Source organism: Perognathus longimembris, chromosome 3 (genome assembly GCF_023159225.1).
Source record: "Perognathus longimembris pacificus isolate PPM17 chromosome 3, ASM2315922v1, whole genome shotgun sequence".
Lineage (NCBI taxonomy): Eukaryota > Metazoa > Chordata > Mammalia > Rodentia > Heteromyidae > Perognathus > Perognathus longimembris.
In genome coordinates this window covers 75,516,937-75,535,362 of record NC_063163.1, presented here as the reverse complement: position 1 = coordinate 75,535,362, position 18,426 = coordinate 75,516,937, and the positions used below count along the sequence as shown (strand labels likewise).

Below are 18,426 nucleotides of genomic sequence, written 5' to 3'. Positions count from 1 at the left end.
TGAGGAGACAAAGCCAATGGCTGTATGGAGAAAGGGTCTATAAAGTAGGCTGCTGCCGGCATGTCCCTTGAGCCCCACAGGGCCAGGATGAGGCTCAGGAGGGGCCCCAGCCCGGCGCATAGGCCAGTCTCGTCTGGAGGGACGAGGTGCTATTTCCGGCGCGCGGAAACGGGGAGAGACGTCCTGCAGGAAGCACTTGGCTGGGGTTCTGCAGGGCTGAGCCAGGCTCAGGCAGTCCTGTTGGAGGCCCCAGGAAAATGAGGGCGTCTCTGACCCCGGGCCTAAGGTGCAGACAGCCCCAGGTCCAGGGAGGATGCTGATGCTGGCCAGGCCTGGCTACCACGCCTGGGCATGGGCTCAGGACCTACATGTCCTAAGTTCGAATCTTGGCTCAGTCAAGCAGCCTCGTTTTCTCATTCAAGAAATATGTGTTGGGGGGCTGGGAATGTGGCCTAGTGGCAAGAGTGCTTGACTTGTATACATGAAGCCCTGGGTTCAATTCCCCAGCACCACATATATAGAAAACAGCCAGAAGTGGCGCTGTGGCTCAAGTGTCAGAGTGCTAGCCTTGAGCAAAAAGAAGCCAGGGTCAGTGCTCAGGCCCTGAGTCCAAGGCCCAGGACTGGCAAAAAAAAAAAAATGGTGGTAACCCCAGAGCTGGTAGCTCACAGTGGACCTGGGTCTCTGTCAGCCCAGGGAAGACCCCCATCTCCAAACAAGCCATACCTGATGACCCCCAGACACAGCAGTATCAGCCCCCTAACCAGTCCATCACCAGGAACATCCAAGGACTCGACATCCCTCTGCCCACACCCCAAGCCTCAGCCCTGCACCTCCCTTCTCCCTGCAGTGTGGCTCCTATACCCCTCCAGTTTCTCATTCCTCACACCCCTCCATCGCTCCTCATCACCCCTTGCTCCCCACCTCCTTGCAGAGCAGCCCGTGCTTGGAGGCTTCTGTGTGGTTCTCTCGCTAGAGACAGGACATGTGGACAACCTTTGCAGACTTAAGTCTTTCCTCTTTCCAGTCCTTTCCCTCTTTTCCAATGGTGCCATCGTACCCATTTCTTGGATGAGAAAATACTTGTTGAGACAGTCTGTGGTAAGACTTGAACCTGGGACTCATCTCTGAAACCCATGACCAGGCCTCTTATGGGCTCCAAGATGGATGTCCCTGCCTCCCCAAGGGTGGGGTTGTAGGTATGGCCGCCATGCCCGGAGCCAGCACCATTTGTCTTGGCTGACACTCTGACCCCTAGGCAGCCTCCTCTCCCCCGAGGGCCCCAAACCTGCACCTTCACACTCTCCAGCCCCACTTCTGCCGCTGGGGTCCTGGCTGGTGCCCTCTGTGGGCCAGCAGGGCCGAAATGCCAGCAGGGAGCCACAGGCAGATTCCTAACCCTGAGGCCCAGCGTCCTGGGGTGAGGCGCTGACTCTGTGGGGATTTCCTGTGACCTCTATAAATAGCCCCCGCTGCTTCCCACAAACCACCCACCCTTCTTGGAAACCAGGCGCTGGGTCCAGCTGTGTGCCAGAGCCTGCAGGGCTGGGGGTGGGGGTGGAGCCTGCGTCCGCCCAGGGCTCAGCATCCCAGCCCTGTGGCCTGGCCCCACCTGGAGCCCAACCACATCCTATTGTTTTGCAGTGGAGGTTGAAACCTAGGGCCCCAACCATGCCAGGCTGGGCCCACCACAGTGCCATGCCCTGGCCCCAGGACCAAAGAGCTGTTTTCCTCCTCCAGAGCTCAATTTATTTCCAGAGAAATGAGCTCCAGGAAAGAAATGCCCACCCTGGGGCAGCCCACCATGACCGGAGCACCCCCTTCAGGTGCCCTCAATGCTGTAAGGGACCCTTGGCCCCCGTGGAGGGGGTTAGTCCTTCACAATAGGCTGGGGTAACTCCTGTTAGGACAGGGTGCCCTCTGCTGGCCACTCACCACCACCTCAGGCTCCACACAAGGCCTTCCCTGTTTTCCAGTGCAGAGGCCTGGGGGCTGCAGCAGCTGCTTCCTCTGCAGAGGAGCCGGAGCCAGGCTGCTTCGTGTGTCCCTCACTGTGTCCACTGCACAGGAGGCCCCGGGCAGAGCCCAGTTAGGAGCCCGGCTGCTCCGTATCTGTGCCTCACCTCGTCCACTGCACAGAAGGCCCTGGGCAGAGCCTAGTCAGCAGACCTGTATCCTTCCAGTCTCCACTCTGAGGCCTCATTTCTCTTCTGAGACTGGGGGAGAATTCCCACTACGCCCCATGTTACAAACACCCAACACAGGGTGGGCACAGAACAGGGGTACAGCTCAGTGGGGTTCATGTCCCAAGCACACACAATCCCAGGGGCCCAAGCACACAACTCTCCCACACCTGGCCCAGATCCTGCAAGGGCCTGAGGGGGCACTCACAGCCCAAGGGCGTCCTTCCTGGGTGTGAGGATCAGGGGGCCTCGGCTAACACCTCACTTGCCCACACAGAAGTCCCTGAAGATAACATCCAGGATCTCCTCGGTGCCCCCGCCGCCGGTGAGGTGGGCCAGGTGCCTCCGGGCCACGCGTAGAGCCTCGGCTGCCAGGGCCAGGTCTCCCGCCTGCCGATAGCAGCCCAGTGCCCCCAGGCAGCCCTGCAGGTGGTAGTGGTGCCTGGCCCGAGTGAGCAGTGGTGGGCCCGTGGACGGATCCCCGCACCTGCAGAGGTGAGACCCTCAGTCTCCTTAGCCTTGACGGAAGAGGAAAGCTTACACTGTTTTAAAGATATAGAAAGTGAAGCTGTGGGACAAGCAGTGCCCCAATCAGTGTTTCAGCATTGGCTGAGGTGGGCAGCGGAGACTTACACGGCAGCCAGCTCCCTCTTCAGAGCTTCCAGGAGGCAGCCTAGACCTTCTCCTGTCAGGCAGGACAGCAGCAGATAGGGAGGCAGGGCAGGACAGGGACCTGGGCCCTCGGGTAGCAGGTCAGATTTGTTCAGAACCAACAGGAGGCGCTGGCTGCTGCCAGTGGGGCTCTGGGCTCTGAAGGGGGTTATGATGCTGTCCAGAAAACAGCGGCTCTGGGGAGAAGCCAGGTCTGAGGCATCCAGCACGGCCAATATGAGGTCAGCTTGCTTTAACCTGGGAGGACAGGGAGGGGAGGCACAGTGCTGGACTCAGAGTTGATGAGAAGCCTGGGCAGAGCTCAGGGGGCAGGGCAGAGGCATAGCATAGATCATCAGGGCTGACCAGCTGCTGGGGGTGAGGGGACGGGTGGGCAAGGACAGGGACAGAACATTTGCCCTATGGTGGTAGTTTACACCTGTAATCCCAGTTGCTCAGAAGGCTGAGATCTGAGGATCATGGTTCAAAGCCAGCTGAGCAGGAAACTCCTGAGACTCTTATCTCTAATTAACTACCAACCCCCCCCCCCACCAAAGTAGAGGTGTGACTCAAGTGATAGAGCACCAGCTTTGAGTGAGAAAGCTAAGGGACAGTAAGTACCCATGCCTAGTGTTCAAGCCTTAGGACTGGCACACACACAGGATACTAATTAATTTGTCGTGTGTATGCTAGTCCTAAGGCTTGAACTCAAGGTCTAGGCACTATCCCTGGCCTTTTTTTGCTCAATGCTAGCATTCTACCACCTTATCTACAGATCTACTTCCCACATTTTGGTGATTAATTAGAGATAAAAAGAGTCTGATGGGCTTTCCTGCCCAGGCTGACTTAGAATCACAATAATCAGATCTCAGCAGCCCGAGTAGCTTGTATTACAGGTATGAGCCACTGGTACCTAGCAGAACTTTAATCAGAACCAAATCTCTGAGGTTCGTTTTCTGAGGAAAGAATGAAAAAATGCACCCCAAAGAAAAGGTAGAGGAAGCCCCTGCCCCTCCCCCCCAGCCCTGCCTGCCCACCTCTCATGAGCACGTCTGACACCCTCCTGCTCCACAGGCCCCACACCTTCCCGCAACCCTGCCGTGTCACTCAGCAACACAGGGAATCCAGCCAGGTCCACGGGGCTCTCCAGCACATCACGTGTGGTTCCTGGCTCTGGGGACACGATGGACACAGGCTTCTGGCCTGGGGAAGGAAGGGGACAGGGCAAGCCCTTAGAGCTCCTCTTCCAGTTTCCTTGCTTATGTAGACAGACCTTTGGTCAGCTCCGGCCCCCTTCCCCACACCCAAACAGCTTGAGCATCCCCCCTCCTGCCTGCCCACCTCATACATACTAAGCAGGTTCACCAGGCTGCTCTTGCCAGCGTTGGGAGGTCCAGCAACCACCACATGAGCCCCTGAGCGCAGCCTCTGCCCACGCCTGGCATCTTGTAGATGAGTGCCCAGTGCTGCCTCCAGAGCCTGCAGGTCCCTGTCCACTGTGTGGGGGGAAGGGGGTCAGAAGGGCCCTTGGGAGCTAAGGTACCAGCTGTCTCCACTTCCCAAGGGCACGCCAAGGACACACCTTGCTCCAGCACACCCTCCTCCAGGTTGTCATCCTCCCCGAAGTCGATGTAGGCCTCTACATGGGCCAGAGCCTGGGGGGGGGTTGGCATCAGGACAGCTCAGGAGCCCACACTGTGTCTCTCATGTGCCCAGGTCCAGTAGTCCACAGGACTGGCACCTCCCAGTCCAGAGCCCACCACCCTCCCCCCAAGAAGTGGAGTTGGATGGTGGGGAGGCCTCATACAGGCCATGGGTATGTGGAGTATTTTGGGAGGCTTGCCTTGGTGAGGATCTCTGCCCAGCTGTGGCAGAGTTGGCCCAACTGCCCATCCAGCTGCCTCAGGGCTTGTCGCCGTTGTGCCTCAGTTTCTGCATGGATCAGATCCGCCAGCCCCTCCACCTCAGTCAGGCTCAGCTTGCCGTGGGCAAACGCCCGTCTGGTGAACTCTCCTGCCTCTGCTGGCCGCAGCCCTGGTACATTGCCTAAGAGCAAGCCAAGGGTCCTGAGACACCCCCCCCCCCTCAGGCCTCCCCTGTGGGCTGCCTAAGGGAAGGCTGCAGGGTCCTGAGACTCCCACCCAGGCCTTCTGGGAAAGCCCTGCCTCGAACCTGACACTGTGACTCACCCAGGGCCTGCAGGACGCCGCTCACCACCGCCGGTCCTCCATGCACGTGAAACTCCACGCAGTCCTCACCCGTGAAGCTCTGGGGACCTCGGGTGTCAAGGAGATTAAATCAGGCGGGAGGCAGGGGCTGGGCGAATGGCCGGAGCCGGAGAACTGGGTCACAGGAGGTTTGGGACGCGGGGTCTCACCTGGGAACCAGAGCACGAGCGCGTGGTCCAGCGGCTCGCCGGAGCGTGGGTCGCTGAGCCGGCGCAGCCGGGCGCTCCGGGCAGGGGGCAGGTCCCGGGGCGCCGAGAGGCTCCGGAGGGCGTGGCTGCTGGCGGGACCGCTGGTCCGGATCACCGCGACGCCGCAGCGGCCTTGGCCGGAGCTCAGCGCGAAGATGGTGGAGCCGGAGGCCAGGGCCGCGGTGCTCAGCCCCGCGCGGGAGAGGAGGCCGCGTCCCGGGGCGGACGGGCTCTGGGCTCTCAGCGGCCGGGAGACGCCCGGGAAGTGGGCTTTACGGCTGCGGGCGGCACGGAATGGAGACTAAGAGGCGGCCCCGAGGTGTCCGGGGCGGGGGTGGCACGAACTGGAAACTGAGGCCGAGGGGGGGGACCAAGAGCAGCAACCCAGGGCGCGCCCCGCCGCAGGGGATGGGCGAGCTTGGGACGGGAAAGTCGCGACCGGTGGCTCCCTCCGTCGGAAGGAACCGGGTCCCCGAGGCTAAGGATTTGCGTGGGGCCTTAGAGTCCCCCCCTCCTCGGGCTTTGACCCCCGTCCGCGAGGCCGCCGCACCTGCCTGGCCCACGGGCCGCCCGGGCCCACAGTGCCCGCCACATGGGTTCAGGAAGCGACAAGCACCGGCCGTGCTTCTCCGGAAGCTTCAAGTCTGGCGGAGGACTCCGCCCGCTCCTCCGCGTCATTGATGGAGGGCTGAGTCTCGACTGCCATTGGGCCACTTAAGAGAGGTCCCGCCCACCGATCGGAGACTTTTGTTCCTACTAGTTGTGTAGGGAAAGAGGGCGGCGCTCCATGGGGTGGGAGCAACGGGAAGTATATCCCCCCCCATGACAACATTAGACCGAGTTTTTAGGGTCCTAGAGCTGCGGTGTTCCGCGCTTGGCGCCTGGTTGTGGAAATGACCACAAAATAAAGGTTCAACTCCCGTGTTTCCCGCCCGCTACACAGCTTTGTTAGAGACTGAAGGCTGCGCGCTAGGCAGGCGCCAGCGGCTCACACCTGTCATCCTCGCTGAGACCTGAGGATCGCGGCTCAAAGCCAGCTGAGTTCAGGGACAGCGCCCAGGAACAGAGTTCAAGCTCCAGGACCGACAATAAATACGTAAATAAACGGCTGCGGGCACTTCGTTTTCCCGCCGAAGAAAAGGGCTGCGCTCCTCGGCGCCCAGGTTGAAGTCGGAAGCTGGTCGTTTCGGGGCCGACCTCCGTGGAGGCCAGGCTCAGGGGAAAAAATTGTTGGAGTTCTGCTTTCCTCCCTTCCCCGACCGGTCCTTCCGCTTGGGATGCCACCGCATCCGGATGGCCTATAACTCCCAAGTCCCCTCCGCCTGGAAGCCCTGGAAGCTCCGGCACGTCCTCGTTCCCGCCGGGACCCGCCTAGCCCGCCCTCGGGGGCCCAGGGCGGCCGAGGGTCCGGCCGCTCGCGGTCTCTCCGGCCGCGGATTCTCGCACGACTGCAGCTGCCAGCGCTGAGCGCGGAATTCCGGGCGCCGGGTGGGCGGGGCTTCGGGGCGCCTTCAGTTCTCTGGTTCTGAACCACCGCCGGCAGGCGGGCGGGCCGGCTGGCGGAGCACCAACTCTTGGGGAACCATCAACGCTGGCAAACCCGTCTCCGCGGATTCCATCTGTAGAAAGAAGCGTGCAACACCCACTGTGTCCCGGGCGAGGCTCGGTTCCACCCCAGCACCCGTTCCATCCCCAGTGGGTCTCGTTTTGAAGCCCAGTTAAACGTGAATTTCAACTAAGGAATGAGCAACATGTTAGCATAATTAAGTCCCAAACAATATTCATTTATCTGGAATTTAACTAGGAAAACGTTTTTGTTTTTGTCAGTCATGGGGCTTGAACTCAGGGTCTGAGTGCTGTCCCTGAGCTGTTTGCTTTAGACTGGCACTCTACCCTTGAACCACATCGGGCTTTTTGGTGGTTCACTGGAGATGAGAGTCTCATGGACTTTCCTGCCCGGGCTGGCTTTGAACCACGATCCTCAGATCTCAGCCTCCGGAGTAGCTGGGATGACGAACATGAGCCACCAGCGCCCGGCTGGGACAACTTCCTTGCTAAAGGTGACACCTGTAGGTGACACCTGCAAGGAGGTGAAAACTGGAGTCGTGTTCGTGGGCCCGGGGTCCTGCCGTGTCCTCCGCGGGGTGAGTTTCTGCCCCGGGATCTTTCCTCCGACCCGGGCCTGACCCCGGGTTGCCGAGGGGGCGGGGACACGTGGGAGACCGAGGCGGATCCGCGGGAGCGAGCCCGGGAGAGCCGCGCGGGCAGGGACGGGAACCGCGCGCGGCGGGCGGGCCGAATTGAGAGCCGCCCTCCTGCGCGAAGGACGACGGAGCCCGGAGATTCGGCTCGGGCGGGGACGAGCAGCAGCGCCCCGGCTCCCGGGGACCGCGGCCGGCGCGGGCGGGCGGGCGCGGCCTTTGTCTCCACACGCGCGCTCGGCGGCCGCCCCGGCTCCATGCGTCCGCCGACCCCCGGCGCCCGGGCCGCCCACAGCACCTAGCCTTGCCCGTCTTCACCATGGCCGAGTCAGCCTCGGGCGCCGGGGGCTCGTCGCTGGAAGCGGAGCGAGGCAAGCGGCCGCCGCCCGAGGGCGAGCCTGCAACCCCCGCGTCAGGAGTTTTGGGTACGTGTGCGGCGGCTGGACCTGGAGGGCTCACCGGTGCCCAGGTGCGCCGGCCCGCGGGGCCGTGAGCGAACCGGGGACACACGTCCCGGGCCCGGAGTCCGGCCGAGGCCGGCCCTCCAGGCTGTGCGGCTGCGGCCCGGCGGGTGAGGCTGGGGCGGTGGAGCGGGTCGGGGTCCGGGATGCAGACGAGGACACGCCCCTTGGAGAGCCCATTGGGGTGGGCCTGGCCCCGCCACCCCGGGGCTGCGGGATCGCAGTGGGAACAGGGATGCACCAGCCTCTCCGCTGAGAATACAGAATCGCACGGTCCTGGGTTCGAATCCCAGATCCTCTGTGTGACCTTGGGCCCATGACTTAAATGCTCTCTGGGCCTCAGTCTCTGTGAAGTGGGAGTGTGAACCGCACCCAGCTCTGGGGCTGCGGCGAGGACGCGTTGCCATTATGTGGCCAAGCGCTCTGGACTGCTAGTGAGCGCCCCAGCGATTGTGGTTTTGGAGGCGGAGCTAGAGAGTGAGTAAGATTTGTAGGGAGCATGGGGCTGGGGCGGGAGGGGGGGGGGCGTTCCTGGAGAAGGGCCGGGCTCCTTCAAGGACGGCGAGACAGGAAAACAAGCCAGGTGGAGATGAACAGAGCTTACTGGGCCCTGACTGCCAGGCTGGATGGGGGAGAGCCCTCCCTGGTGGGGGGCTGGGGCCTGAACCAGGCCTTCGACTGCCTTCAGATAAGCTTTTTGGGAAGCGGCTCCTGCAGGCGGGTCGCTACCTGGTGTCCCACAAAGCATGGATGAAGACGGTGCCCACTGAGAACTGTGACGTGCTGATGACCTTCCCAGGTACCCAAGTTCACCTGCCCGGTGCTCAAGAGGCTGTCCTCCTGAGCTCCGCTTCCCATGGGGCGAATGTGGAAGAGGTCTTGCCCTCCCCCCAGGCAAAAGCCATTGGTCCCTGTGCCCCTTGGCAGACACAACCGATGACCACACGCTGCTCTGGCTGCTGAACCACATCCGCGTGGGCATCCCCGAGCTCATTGTGCAAGTCCGCCACCATCGCCATACGCGTGCCTACGCCTTTTTCGTCACCGCCACCTATGAGAGGCGAGTCCCCTGCCTCTGGCTGGCTCTGCCCTTCCAAGCCCCAGCCATGCTATCCAGCCACCCCGCCTTTGTCCCCGGAGGCTGCCAAATGCCTCCCCGTGAGCCACCTCTCCTGCCCTCCCTGCAGTCTGCTCCGAGGGGCCGACGAGCTGGGCCTGCGCAAAGCTGTGAAGGCCGAGTTCGGAGGAGGCACTCGGGGCTTCTCCTGTGAAGAGGACTTCATTTATGAGAATGTGGAAAGTGAGCTGCGCTTCTTCACCTCTCAGGTGAGGCCAGCTCCTGTTCCCTGTGCCCGCGTGGCTCCGCCCTGTGGGCTGCTTCCCCTCCAGCCCACACCCTCTCCGCCACAGGAACGGCAAAGCATTATCCGCTTCTGGCTGCAGAACCTGAGAGCAAAGCAGGGCGAGGCGCTGCACAACGTGCGCTTCCTGGAGGACCAGCCAATCAGTGAGTGAGGCGGGCCAACCCTCCAATCCTAGGCAGCATGTTGGGTGGGCCTTTTAGAGCTAGTACCAAGACAAAGAGGCGTGGCTTAGATCAGGGCTTAGCATAGTAGCCAATGAGACGGAGGGGCGTGACCATGCGGAGGGTTGCCAATTAGTGGGAGGGCGTGGCTTGTGCGTGGGTGGGGCTTAACCCTGGCAGCTCCTCTCTTAAGCCCTTTAACTCTGTCTGCCGTGGGCTAGGAACAGGACCATGGACAGCGCTCGGTATGCTGTGCTGTAGCAACCTAGGCCTCGGTTTCCCCTCTGGGAATCCAACCATCACAAATTCATGTTGCCATGCCAGCCTTCTACCATTCCTTAGACATTCAGGCCACAAGCTCAGGCCAAGCAGTCTTTCGTAAACATGGTGGCTGCATATGGTGGTACATGCCAGTAAATCCCATGGCTGAGGAAGATGAAAAAGAAGAATATTGAGCCAGGCCCTGGTGGCTCACTCCTGTAATCCTAGCTACTCAGGAGGCTGAGATCTGAGGATCGCAGTTCACAAACAGTCCAGGCAGGAAAATCCACAAGACTCTTATCTCTAATTAACCAATAGAAAACCAAAAGTGGAGTTGTGGCTCAAAGTGGTAGAATTCTACCCTTGAGTAAAAGAGCTCAGAGACAATGCCCTGGCCTTGAGTTCAAGCCCCACGACCGACAGAAAAAAAGGAGAAAAAAAAGAGAGAAATAGCAAGTATAAGGCCTAGGCTACATACATTGTTTCAGGCCAGCCAGCCTGGGCTGCACAACAAGGCAGGCCCTATCTCAAAAAAAAAAAAAAAGAAAGAAAGGAAAGAAGGATATTTGTGTCCATCTCCCCCTGCTTGGAAGAGCCAGGCCACAGGCGGTGACTTGTGACTTCTTCTTGGTCCAGGAGGAGTGGCCAGGCCAGCAGCCTGGCAGAGGGTCAGGGGATCACTGTGCTCCTTTTCCCACAGTCCCAGAGCTGGCGGCACGTGGGATCATCCAGCAGGTCTTCCCTGTCCACGAGCAGCGTATCCTGAACCGCCTCATGAAGTCATGGGTGCAGGCTGTCTGTGAAAACCAGCCTTTAGGTGTGGCCTCAAGCAAGCAGGCGGGCTGGGGAATGGGCAGGGGTCCCAGGAGGCAGGTTGAAGTGACTGCCACCCCCTGTTCCTGGCAGATGATATCTGTGATTACTTTGGTGTGAAGATTGCCATGTATTTTGCTTGGCTGGGTTTCTACACATCAGCAATGGTGTACCCGGCTGTCTTTGGCTCTGTCCTGTACACATTTACAGAGGCTGACCAGGTACCTGGAAGGGACTAGGCATGGGTTGTGGGCCCCCCAGGGCCCCCTCTTCCCTGGACAAGCTTGCCTAATGGCCCTGCTCTCCTCTGCCACTCACAGACAAGCCGGGATGTGTCTTGTGTGGTCTTTGCTCTCTTCAACGTGATCTGGTCAACACTGTTCTTGGAGGAATGGAAACGGAGGGGGGCAGAGCTGGCCTACAAGTGGGGGACGCTAGATTCACCTGGGGAAGCCGTGGAGGAGCCTCGTCCCCAGTTCAGGGTCAGTGGGAGGCTGAGTCTAGCATAAAGGAGAGTGTGCTGAGTGGGGCTGAGGTAAAGGAGGCGGAGAGGTATGGAACAGGGCTGCAGAATCAGGCAGTGTGCTCTGTGGGGCTTGGGGCTCTGGAGGGGGGAGAGGGACTGAAGGAGGGCACTAGGTGGAGGCCCCCAAGAGCAGAGGTATGGAGAGGGAAGCAGACTAGAAGGCTGGGAGGATGCCCAGGCCAGAGGCAGCTCCTTCAGGCTGGCCTTGCCCCTGCCCTCTGCCAGGGTGTGCGCCGCATCAGCCCTGTGACACGAGCAGAGGAGTTCTACTACCCACCCTGGAAGCGGCTGCTCTTCCAGCTGCTCGTGAGCCTCCCCTTGTGTCTGGCCTGCCTTGCCTGTGTCTTCCTGCTCATGCTCGGATGCTTCCAGCTGCAGGTGACCCTCCATGTCCCAGCCCCTGGCCTTGGCCTGACCACCTGTCTGGCTCCCTCTGAGCTCAGCCCTGCACCCCTTGCTCAGCAGGAGCTGGTGCTGAGCATGAAGGGGCTGCCCCGCTTGGCCCGCTTCCTGCCCAAGGTCGTGTTGGCCCTGCTGGTCAGCGTGAGTGCGGAGGGTTACAAGAAGCTGGCCATCTGGCTCAACGACATGGGTATGCCCTTCCAGCGGGGTCTTCCTTCTTACTGCCCCTGGGGATCCCCATGAGGGTTGGGCACCAGTGGCCCCCTAACTTGCCTCCTCTGCCACCAGAGAACTACCGGCTAGAGAGTGCCTATGAGAAGCACCTCATCATCAAGGTTGTCCTGGTGAGTGGCCACCAAGGCTGGGCAGGAATGGTGGGAGGCCATGGGCTAGTGGTGACCCAGGGGGACCATGGCCAACTGCTTCCTGCAGTTCCAGTTTGTCAATTCCTACCTGAGCCTCTTCTACATTGGCTTCTACCTCAAGGACATGGAGCGCCTGAAAGAGGTGAGACTCCCACCTGCCCCGCCCAGTGCCAGCCCGATGCCCATGGGGGGCTGGACCTGGTGCAAGGGGTCCAGGGCTCTGCAGCCCCTCCCCCCCTCCTCCATCCTTCTCTCCTCTCTGTCCGTCCGTCCGTGCGTCTTCTCTCTGCCTGTTGCCCTCCCCCATCTGTCCGTCCACCTGTCCGTCGGTCCATCCACAGCTCCTGCTCGTCCTGTCCCTGTCCCAGAGCCTTGAGCGGCAGCTGCGAGCTGTGCTGATACCGCTCGTGGCCCTGAGGTTACGCCTGCTCCTCCTGTCCCTCCGGGTTCTCCTGCTCACCGCCCGGGCCAAAGTACGGGTGGGCAGGTGACCCTCAGGGCCTCTCCGGGTGGGCACTGCCTGTGCTTGGGGCGGGCACATGGAGCTGAGAGCACATGTGTGCAGGGGCTGGGTCGGTGACCCACGCAGGCAGCAGGGGTCCAGGAGCTGTCTGGCCCTGGCTCCTGGTCGGCCAACAGACTGGCTTCGTGTGGTATGGGTGCCAGGTGTCCAAGGGCATCCGGAGGAAGGGGGGAGTTAGCACTGGGTTCTGTCCTTGGAAAGGGGGTGACCTGCCCTGGTGCCCACAGAGGCTCTCCACACCCTTCCTGCCCCAGATGCTGGCCACGCTGCTGATCACCCGCCAGTTCCTCCAGAACGTGCGCGAGGTCCTGCAACCGCACCTCTACCGCCGGCTGGGCGGTGGCGAGCTGGGCCTCAGGGCTGTCTGGGAGCTTGCCCGAGCCCTGCTTGGCCTGCTGAGCTTCCGGCGCCCAGCACCCCATCGCCTGGAACCCCAAGCTGAAGATGGTGGTAGAGGGGGCCGCAGGTGTCTCAGCGGGGGTTGCGGGGCACCGGAGGAGGAGGAAGAGGCGGCCATTGAGCGGAGGCCAGCGGGGGAAGGTGGGGAGGACAGGGATGGGCCTGGAGGTGGCAAGGAAGAGGAGGAGGAAGAGGAGGAGGAGGAAGAAGAGGACGAAGACGAGGGTGAGGATGGGGGCCTCCTAGACTGTGGACTCCGGCTGAAGAAGGTCAGCTTTGCAGAGCGTGGGGCTGGGCGACATAGACCGGGCCCAAGCCCAGAAGCCCTCCTGGAGGAGGGGAGCCCCACCATGGTGGAGAAGGGGCTGGAGCCAGGGGTGTTCACACTGGCAGAGGAGGATGATGAGGCTGAGGGTCCTCCTGGCAGTCCTGAGCGAGAACCCCCAACCATCCTGCTTCGCCGGGCTTGGGGCGAGGGCCGGGATCAGGGGCCAGATGGAGGCCCAGGCCCAGAGCCTGGCTCTGGAGACTCTGCTGGGAGGCCCAAGAAGCAGAACCGGTCTTCGTGGATTGACCCACCTGAAGAAGAGTACTCACCCCAGCTCACCCAGGCTGAGCTGGAGAGCTGCATGAAGAAATATGAGGTGAGGTGGGCACAGCCCAAGGGTGGAGGCCAGAGGCAGGAATGGGTGGGATCAGAGGCCTCTGGCTCAGTCAGATCCCAGGGAGCCCTACATGGTGAGAGGAAGGCCATCTGAGGGAGGAGGCATGGGGGTCTAACAGCCAGCTGCCTGCCCACAGGATACATTTCAGGACTACCAGGAGATGTTTGTGCAGTTTGGCTACGTTGTGCTCTTCTCCTCGGCCTTCCCTCTGGCTGCGCTGTGCGCCCTGGTGAACAACCTCATCGAGATCCGAAGCGATGCCTTCAAGCTGTGCACGGGCCTGCAGCGGCCCTTTGGCCAGCGTGTGGAGAGCATCGGCCAGTGGCAGGTGGGGTGGCCCCAGGAAGCTGAGGCCCAGAGGGAACTGAGGCCAAGACCCAGTGAGCCGGCAGCCCTCTAAGCCCCCTGCCTCCCCTGCAGAAGGTGATGGAGGCCATGGGCGTGCTGGCCATTGTGGTGAACTGCTACCTCATCGGCCAGTGCGGTCAGCTGCAGCGCCTCTTCCCCTGGCTGAGCCCGGAGGCGGCCATCGTGTCTGTGGTGGTGCTCGAGGTGGGAATGGCAGCTGGTGGTGGGTGCTGGGCACAGGGGGCATCCAGAAGCCCACTACCTCCTGTCTGTCCTCTGCAGCACTTCGCTCTGCTCCTCAAGTACCTCATCCATGTGGCTATCCCTGACATCCCAGGCTGGGTGGCCGAAGAGATGGCCAAGCTGGAATACCAGCGGCGGGAGGCCTTCAAGGTATGGAGCCCACTGACTCACCAGCTTGCAGTGGGGGCTGATCTGGATGGGGGTGGCCAAATCCCTGGTGGGAGGGAAGCGGGCAGCACTGGGTGTGGTAGCCATGGGTTCAGTGTCTGAGGCACCCACTAACCACAGACTGAAACCATTCAAAACAAACTGCATCCTTACTGAGTACAAACAAGGTTTACTTCTCCATTCATGCTACTAGGGAGGGAGCTCAGGGTCTACAGCAGGACCGGAAACATGCGCCAGCCCTTTCATGTGTCTGTACTTGGTTTCTGAGATAGAGTCTTCCTAATTCTGCCCAGGTGGGCTTTGAACTTGTGCTCCTCCTGCCTCCACCTCCAGAGTAGCTGGGATTAGAAATGCATGGCATCACACCAGGGTTTGAACTCAGGGTCCTGTGCTTGCTCAGCTGGCATCATACCACTTGAGCCATGCCTTCAGTCTGATTTTTTTTTGGCCAGTCCTGGGGCTTGAACTCAGGGCCTGAGCACTGTCCCTGGATTCTTTATGCTCAAGACTAGCACTCTACCACTTGAGTCACAGTGCCACTTCTGATTTTCTGGTGGTTAATTGGAGATAAGAGTCTCATGGATTTTCCTGATCTGGGCTGGCTTTGAACTGTGATCCTCAGATCTCAGTCTCCTGAATAGCTAGGATTACAGGTGTGAGTCAGGAAAGACAGTCCACATCCCTTCCAGAGCTGCATGAGGAATTCCATGCACCTCCCAATGATGGAAGTTTCCTGTAGGGTGGCACATTCTGGAATGTTCTGTGTCCATGGAGTCCCTATCTAAACTGGCCAACTTTGAAACAGAGGTATGACTGAAACTTGTAATTCTTTTCTTTATCTTTTTCTTCTCTTTGGTGCTAGGGATGAACCTATGGCCTCATGGTGATAAGCACTCTGGACAGAGCTTCCTATTGTGTTTTGTTTTGGTTTTTTTGTTTGTTTGTTTTTGGGCCTTTGAGCTCCGGGCCATACTCTCACCCTTGAGCCACCCCTTCAAGCACAAATTATGAATTTTAATTCGTTTAAGTTTACATTCCCGGCTTGGTGTGGTGAAGGTGATGTGGTGGGATAGGCTAGGTGACAGTTGTTTGTGCAGCACCCAGGAGGCTGAGGCAGGAGCATCCTGTGGCACTGGCCTGCCTGGGCTATGGAGCCAGACTCTATCTCAAAAAATGAATAAGGAAGAAATGTAAAACAAGGGTAGCAAAAACAACAACAAAGGTGGGTAGAAGGAAGGAAGGAGAGGGGGAGAAGAGAGAATTTTTCCTGACAAGACCACCTGTCTTGGCTCCAGGATGGGCATGAGCTGGGGTGGAACCTGCTGCCCAAGGGGGACTAGGGTGGGGAAGCCTCCATGGTCCATTCTTCCAGCATCTGGGACACCAGGCTCTCTGCCAGCTTGCCACCAGGGACAGGTGGTGGCTCCTGAACATTTGTTTGCTCTCAGTTCCCAGTAGACTCTAACCCACGCCCCACTAGTGCAGGACAGCTCCAGTGCCAGCTGCCACCCCTTGTATGGAGCCCCCACCTCCACAGGAGAGCCTTATCCTAATCCTTGCATGGGGAACCCCCACTCCTGCATGGAGAACCCAACCCCAAGGCCCACTCCGCTGACATCTGAACCCTACCACCGCCCCTCCCCACATGGCCTCTTTCCCTGACACCTCCTCCCCATGAGGCCACTCTCTCCCACCCACCCCATGGCCCCGCCCCCACACGGCCCCGCCCCGAACGCCCCTTCCCACGTGGCCCTGTCCCTGACACGCCTCCACTTGGCCACTCCCGCCCCATGCGGCCCCGCTCCTGACGCCCCTCCCACATAGCCCCTCCCCTCCCCGCGCGGCCCCGCCCCTGACACTCCCCTCCCCGCAGCGGCACGAGCGCCAGGCCCAGCACCATTTCCAGCAGCAGCAGCGGCGGCGGCGGGAAGAGGAGGAGCGACAGCGGCACGCGGAGCACCACGCGCGGCGGGAGCGCGAGGCCGGCGGCCGGGAGGAGGCGCGGGCCGAGGGCGCCGGCCCCGAGGCGGCCGCGGACCGGGGCGCGGCCAAGGCGAAGGGCGGCGGCGCGGGCAGCGCGGGGTCCGAGCGCCCCAAGCGCCCGGGGTCGCTGCTGGCGCCCAACAACGTCCTGAAGCTGAAGCAGATCATCCCGCTGCAGGGCCGCTTCCTGTCCGCAGGGCCCGCGGCGCTGGCGGGCGCGGGGCCCGGGCCGGGGCTCGGCGCCAGGCCGGCCCCCACGCAGTCGCCCCCGGGCGGTGACACGCGTCTGTCCGGCTTCCTCAGCTTCCGGTTCCTCAAGGCCCCCGAGGCGCGGCGGGAGGAGCGCAGCCACTCCCCGCCCAAGGCCTTCCACGCCGCTAAGCTCTTCCCGTTCGCGCCCCGCGGCGCCGAGCCCAACGGGGCGGGCGGCCCGACACGGCCCGACGCGGGCCCCGGCAGCGGTGGCGGCGGCGGCGGCCGGGTCTCCAGGAGCGGCGCCCCTGACGAGGCACCGGCGGAGGAGCCCGACGCCCCCAGGGCCGACGAGGAAGGCCCAGGTCACAGGCTTTAACTCGGGGGCGGGGGCGCCACTGCCCGGGGCGGGCAGGGCCGGGCCTGGGAACGAGGGGCCGTTGGCACCCGGGACCCGGCCTCTGGGACATCTGGGGACGCCGAGAACCCCAAGTCCGCGCCCGGTGCCTGACCCTCCTCAGCCCCGGGGAGGGACCCGGTGCCCCTTCAGGGCTCCCACTCACACTAAGGTGCCAGGACAGGTGAGGGGGGCCCCTCTGCCACCTACCTGCCCACCCTCGCCTGCTTCATACCCAGCTCGAGGGGCCGCGCCCCCGGGCCGCTATGCAAATCCGTTCAGGGAGGCCTTAGGGGGGCCATCGTCCCGCACCCCTTGCTCCAACCCCGTCTCTGGGGTGGGCGTACCAGGGGTGGCAGCTGCAATTCAAGGGTAATGGGTCAGAGCCCTCCACCTGGGAGGGGCCGTTCCCAGAGGTAGGGGTGCCCCTTGATGCCCAAGGGCCCCTGGGAGAAGCAATAAGGCCTTCTGGAGGCCGGGAGGGGCGCGGGGACTCCGGCTGGCCGGGATCTGCGGGGCTGCGCGGCCCCCGGAACGGCCCCTCTCGCCTCCGCAGGGACCACGCTGGCCCCAGCGGCCGCCAGCACCCGCCGCAGCCGGAGCCCCGCACCGCCGCCCCGGCCCCCGACACCGCCCCCGGGCTGTTGGCAGTGGGACGCGCCGTGGGGTTGCGGGGGCGAGGGGGCCGCCCTGCGCCAGGCCCCGCCGGCCGCCGAGTGCCCGCCCTGCGCCCTGGCTGGGTCCCCACCCGCCTCCCAGCCCCTGCCCGCCGACACCAGCTTCTACAGCCTCCCGCCGCCGGCGCTCGACCCCCCCAGCCCCAGCCCCAGCCCCAGCCCCCAGGCCGTGTGTTGGCCTGGCGGCTGGCACTAGCGCCATATGCAATATCAGTCATTAACCTGGTGGAACGCGCTTCGCCCCAAAAGACAGCCCCAGTATTGGTCGTCCCCTCCGATCTGCCGTTTTCCTTTCTGCCTGGATGGGGACCGGGAACCCCCGAACCAATTAGAAACACACAACATAGGCAATTATTTATTTGTTTTTAATTTATTTTGTCATATTTTTGTAAAACGGCAGAAATGCAATAAAAAGTATATTTCAAGTGTCAAAAGTCAGAACAGTGGACTTGGGTAACAGGGCTTTGCGTGGGTGTACGCTAGTACTGCTCCAGGCTGGCCACACTCCTGGGCTCCTCTTCCCAAGACTTGAGTCTTAGGGCTACACATGAGCTCTGAGCCAACCAAGGACCCCATTTATTCTGAGGCTGACTTAGGCCCTGGAGACTTGGGGAGGGCTGCAGGTCTCAGGTGTGACCTAGATGGCATGGGGTTGGCACCATAGGGAAGTCCTCTCATCTGTGTGGGGCATCGTCTGGAAGGGGCGTAATTTCTGGTACACCCACCACCTGGATACGAGAACACCAGCACAATTAGGGGGCACCAGGCACAATTCCCATGCTGTGAAGGCAGTGTTTCTGGGAGGCTAGGGTGCCTGGGGGAGTGTCCCACCTCCATGGGCGTGACACACTAGGCCTTTTCTGGGTGTGACTTGGGAACAGGAGCTTGGCCTGTGACCCTCATGTTTGTCTGAAAGTGTGGGGGGCCAGACTGAGCAAGGCTTACTTCAGGAATCGTCAGTGGACTGGGGGGGCCACTGGAGGCCAGCAGTAGTCTGTACAGAGGCAGAGGTGGGAAAGGTGGGGAA

At 61.7% G+C, this 18,426-nt stretch overlaps 2 protein-coding genes across 6 annotated transcripts in view; one reads left to right on the top strand and one right to left on the bottom strand.

The window, feature by feature from the left end:
• Positions 1-940: 940 nt before the first annotated feature.
• Positions 941-6,696, bottom strand: Gtpbp3 (GTP binding protein 3, mitochondrial). The gene is made up of 9 exons (XM_048342536.1): positions 5,801-6,696; positions 5,212-5,528; positions 5,024-5,110; positions 4,678-4,880; positions 4,417-4,489; positions 4,187-4,330; positions 3,872-4,037; positions 2,817-3,092; positions 941-2,670 (listed from the first exon to the last, which is right to left on the bottom strand). The coding sequence occupies exons 1-9, from the start codon at positions 5,926-5,928 to the stop codon at positions 2,445-2,447; spliced, it is 1,620 nt and encodes a 539-aa protein (XP_048198493.1). The 5' UTR covers positions 5,929-6,696; the 3' UTR covers positions 941-2,444.
• Positions 6,697-7,358: 662 nt separating this feature from the next.
• The window catches only part of Ano8 (anoctamin 8), a 25,318-nt gene continuing 14,250 nt past the window's right edge, over positions 7,359-18,426 (top strand). The window contains exons 1-19 of one of the 5 annotated variants that reach the window (XM_048342528.1): positions 7,360-7,876; positions 8,601-8,711; positions 8,840-8,972; positions 9,100-9,238; positions 9,323-9,419; positions 10,399-10,515; positions 10,605-10,732; positions 10,832-10,993; positions 11,263-11,415; positions 11,503-11,629; positions 11,728-11,783; positions 11,872-11,946; positions 12,146-12,277; positions 12,582-13,370; positions 13,528-13,719; positions 13,812-13,943; positions 14,022-14,132; positions 16,024-16,690; positions 17,279-17,833. In XM_048342528.1, coding sequence (XP_048198485.1) covers positions 7,771-7,876; positions 8,601-8,711; positions 8,840-8,972; positions 9,100-9,238; positions 9,323-9,419; positions 10,399-10,515; positions 10,605-10,732; positions 10,832-10,993; positions 11,263-11,415; positions 11,503-11,629; positions 11,728-11,783; positions 11,872-11,946; positions 12,146-12,277; positions 12,582-13,370; positions 13,528-13,719; positions 13,812-13,943; positions 14,022-14,132; positions 16,024-16,690; positions 17,279-17,595 — 3,744 coding nt within the window. In that variant the 5' untranslated portion in view covers positions 7,360-7,770 and the 3' untranslated portion in view covers positions 17,596-17,833. Of the gene's footprint in view, positions 7,877-8,600; positions 8,712-8,839; positions 8,973-9,099; positions 9,239-9,322; positions 9,420-10,398; positions 10,516-10,604; positions 10,733-10,831; positions 10,994-11,262; positions 11,416-11,502; positions 11,630-11,727; positions 11,784-11,871; positions 11,947-12,145; positions 12,278-12,581; positions 13,371-13,527; positions 13,720-13,811; positions 13,944-14,021; positions 14,133-16,023; positions 17,051-17,278; positions 17,834-18,426 lie in introns of those variants that run through there. The other 4 variants (XM_048342529.1, XM_048342531.1, XR_007210419.1 and 1 more) reach the window with 4 other exon arrangements.

Coding starts and splice junctions, on each gene's coding strand:
- Gtpbp3 (XM_048342536.1), bottom strand. CDS start 5,928: ATGACGCGGAGGAGCGGGCGGAGTCCTCCGCCAGACTTGAAGCTTCCG. Junction 4,881..5,023: donor CGGCGTCCTGCAGGCCCTGG/GTGAGTCACAGT, acceptor GCTTGCTCTTAG/GCAATGTACCAGGGCTGCGG. Junction 4,038..4,186: donor CAGCCTGGTGAACCTGCTTA/GTATGTATGAGG, acceptor TTCCTTCCCCAG/GCCAGAAGCCTGTGTCCATC.